General features: G+C 49.9%; 1 protein-coding gene and 1 long non-coding RNA gene across 3 annotated transcripts in view; both read left to right on the top strand.

Moving 5' to 3' along the window:
• The window catches only part of LOC114073487 (endonuclease domain-containing 1 protein-like), a 4,602-nt gene extending 3,980 nt beyond the window's left edge, over positions 1–622 (top strand). For both annotated transcript variants that reach the window (XM_027911230.1, XM_027911231.1), the window contains exon 3: positions 41–622. In XM_027911230.1, coding sequence (XP_027767031.1) covers positions 41–586 — 546 coding nt within the window. In that variant the 3' untranslated portion in view covers positions 587–622. The remainder of the gene's footprint in view (positions 1–40) is intronic.
• LOC114073488 overlaps positions 1–1,520 on the top strand; it is a 5,624-nt gene extending 4,104 nt beyond the window's left edge. The window contains exons 2-3 of the long non-coding RNA XR_003574337.1: positions 1,017–1,023; positions 1,103–1,520. This is a non-coding gene — a long non-coding RNA (uncharacterized LOC114073488). The remainder of the gene's footprint in view (positions 1–1,016; positions 1,024–1,102) is intronic.
• The last annotated feature ends 423 nt before the right edge of the window (positions 1,521–1,943 follow it).

The raw sequence follows: 1,943 nt of genomic DNA, 5'->3' as shown, positions 1-1,943 counted from the left end.
AATACTAACACGTTTCCTTTCCTCTCCCTTACCTGTCAAGCTGATCCGTGACACTTTGCCCGAAAATATGGAAACAGAGAAGACCCTCAGAGAAACTTACTCAGTCAGCCAAGATGATATCAGCAATAGCCAGGCTGTCTACCAAGACTACCTGCACCTTATCAATTTGGACCGTGGCCATTTGAACCCCGCTGCCCATCACAACACCCAGGACGGCAGGAACGCGACCTTCACCTTCACCAACGTAGTGCCCCAGGACACTGAGCTCAACAACGGCGCCTGGAACGTCTATGAGCAGAAAACGATGGCCAAGAAAAGCAAGAACTGTCAAACCACCTATGCCATTGTGGGGGCTGTGCCTGGGACCTCCTTCATCTCCCAAAACAGGGTTAATGTACCCAGCCACATCTGGGCCAGTGCCTGCTGCAAGACCACCAATAACACCGTGATTGCTTGGGGAGCCATTGCCCAGAACAATGAGAACAAGGTCCGGGTCCTCAAGCTGGGGGCACTGGAGGAAATGTTGGCCCAACTGTATAACAGGGGAGCAGTTTCTCTGTTCCCTGTGGACTGTCCCCGTACATAAGCCTCACATCCCGGGTTGGGGGCTTTTCCCACATGTCACAGAGTCACAGAATGCTGTGATTGGAAGGGATCTCAAAGATCATCTAGTTCCAAAACCCCCTGCAAAATGGCAGGAACACTTTCCACTAGACCAGGTTGCTCACAGCCATGTCCAACCCGGCCTTCAACACTTCCAGGGATGGGGTAGACACAGCTTCTCTGGGCAACCGGTGTCAGAGCCTCAGCAATCTCACAGGGAAGAATTTCTTACTAATACGTAGTCTGACCCTGCCTTCTGTCAGTTTAAATCCCTCTTCTCCTGTCAGTCCACGCCATTGTTCAAAGTCCCCCTCCAACTCTCACGGAGACCCTTTAGGTAATGGAATAGGATCTATATTCTCCTCGGAGCCTTTTCCAGCTGAGCAGTCACAACTCTGTTACCCTGTCTCCAGAGAAGAGGTGCTCCAGCTCTCAGAACACCTTTGTGGCCTCCTCTGGACTCCACTCCAACAGGTTTGTGTCCTTCTCTTGTTGTGAGCCCACGGACAAGGAAATCAGAGCTTCTCCCTGAGACCAGAAGGGCCTTGTTTGCCTTTTGCTCCATGCCCAGATACAGGTCTTAGTACCTTCCTCTCCTCATTAGCTGTCCCTGAGAGTGTGCTGTTGGCTTGTCCCTCACCTCCTTAGGAAGGCTGTGGGACTAGGGTGGCTCACGTTGCCCACCTCAGGTGTTGTGGAGTCTGCATTGCTGGAGAGGCTCAAACCCCAAGTGGACATGATCGTGGACAACCTGCTCTAGCTGACCCTGCTTGAGCAGGAGTCTGGACTAGGAGATCTTGAGAGGTCCCTCCAAACCTCAACAGTTCAGTGATTCTGTGATCCTGGGATGAGGTTTTGTTTGCTTGCTTTTGAAACCTGCAAATTGTAGAAGCTATAAAGATAGGCAGGCTCAGGCATCAGATAAGAGGAAGCTTTGACCAATCAGAGATAAATTTCTGCAACAAACTGCTTGGATAATTTCATTCTCTGCTCTGCTTCTGAAACCTTTTCTGCAGATTCAGTGCTAAGTGATTTTGTCACATGGGTTCAGTGGAGTCCTTCTAATCAATGCATTCAGTGTGTCAATCAAAAGGTCAGTGTGTGCCAGATCCTGTAGGTCCTGAGTAGTTTGCAATAAAAGTCATTTGCTCCAGTGCTGCATTGCAGGGTCATCTTATATATAAACCTCAAGTTGCTTCTTGCTGAAATGTCCACCACCAGTGATGTCACAGTACCCAGAGCATCCTTGCAGCACGAGGGGTGTCCAAATCCAATCTAAAGATGCCATAGCATGTCCTAAAATGTCCCCATCAGACTGCAGTTACCTCTCCGAGGAATGG

Source organism: Empidonax traillii, unplaced genomic scaffold, assembly GCF_003031625.1.
Source record: "Empidonax traillii isolate 1590-97213 ecotype Southwest subspecies unplaced genomic scaffold, ASM303162v1 scaffold6642:size13357, whole genome shotgun sequence".
NCBI lineage: Eukaryota > Metazoa > Chordata > Aves > Passeriformes > Tyrannidae > Empidonax > Empidonax traillii.
The sequence above is the reverse complement of the archived record's forward strand: the minus strand, read 5'-3'. Positions and strand labels throughout refer to the sequence as shown.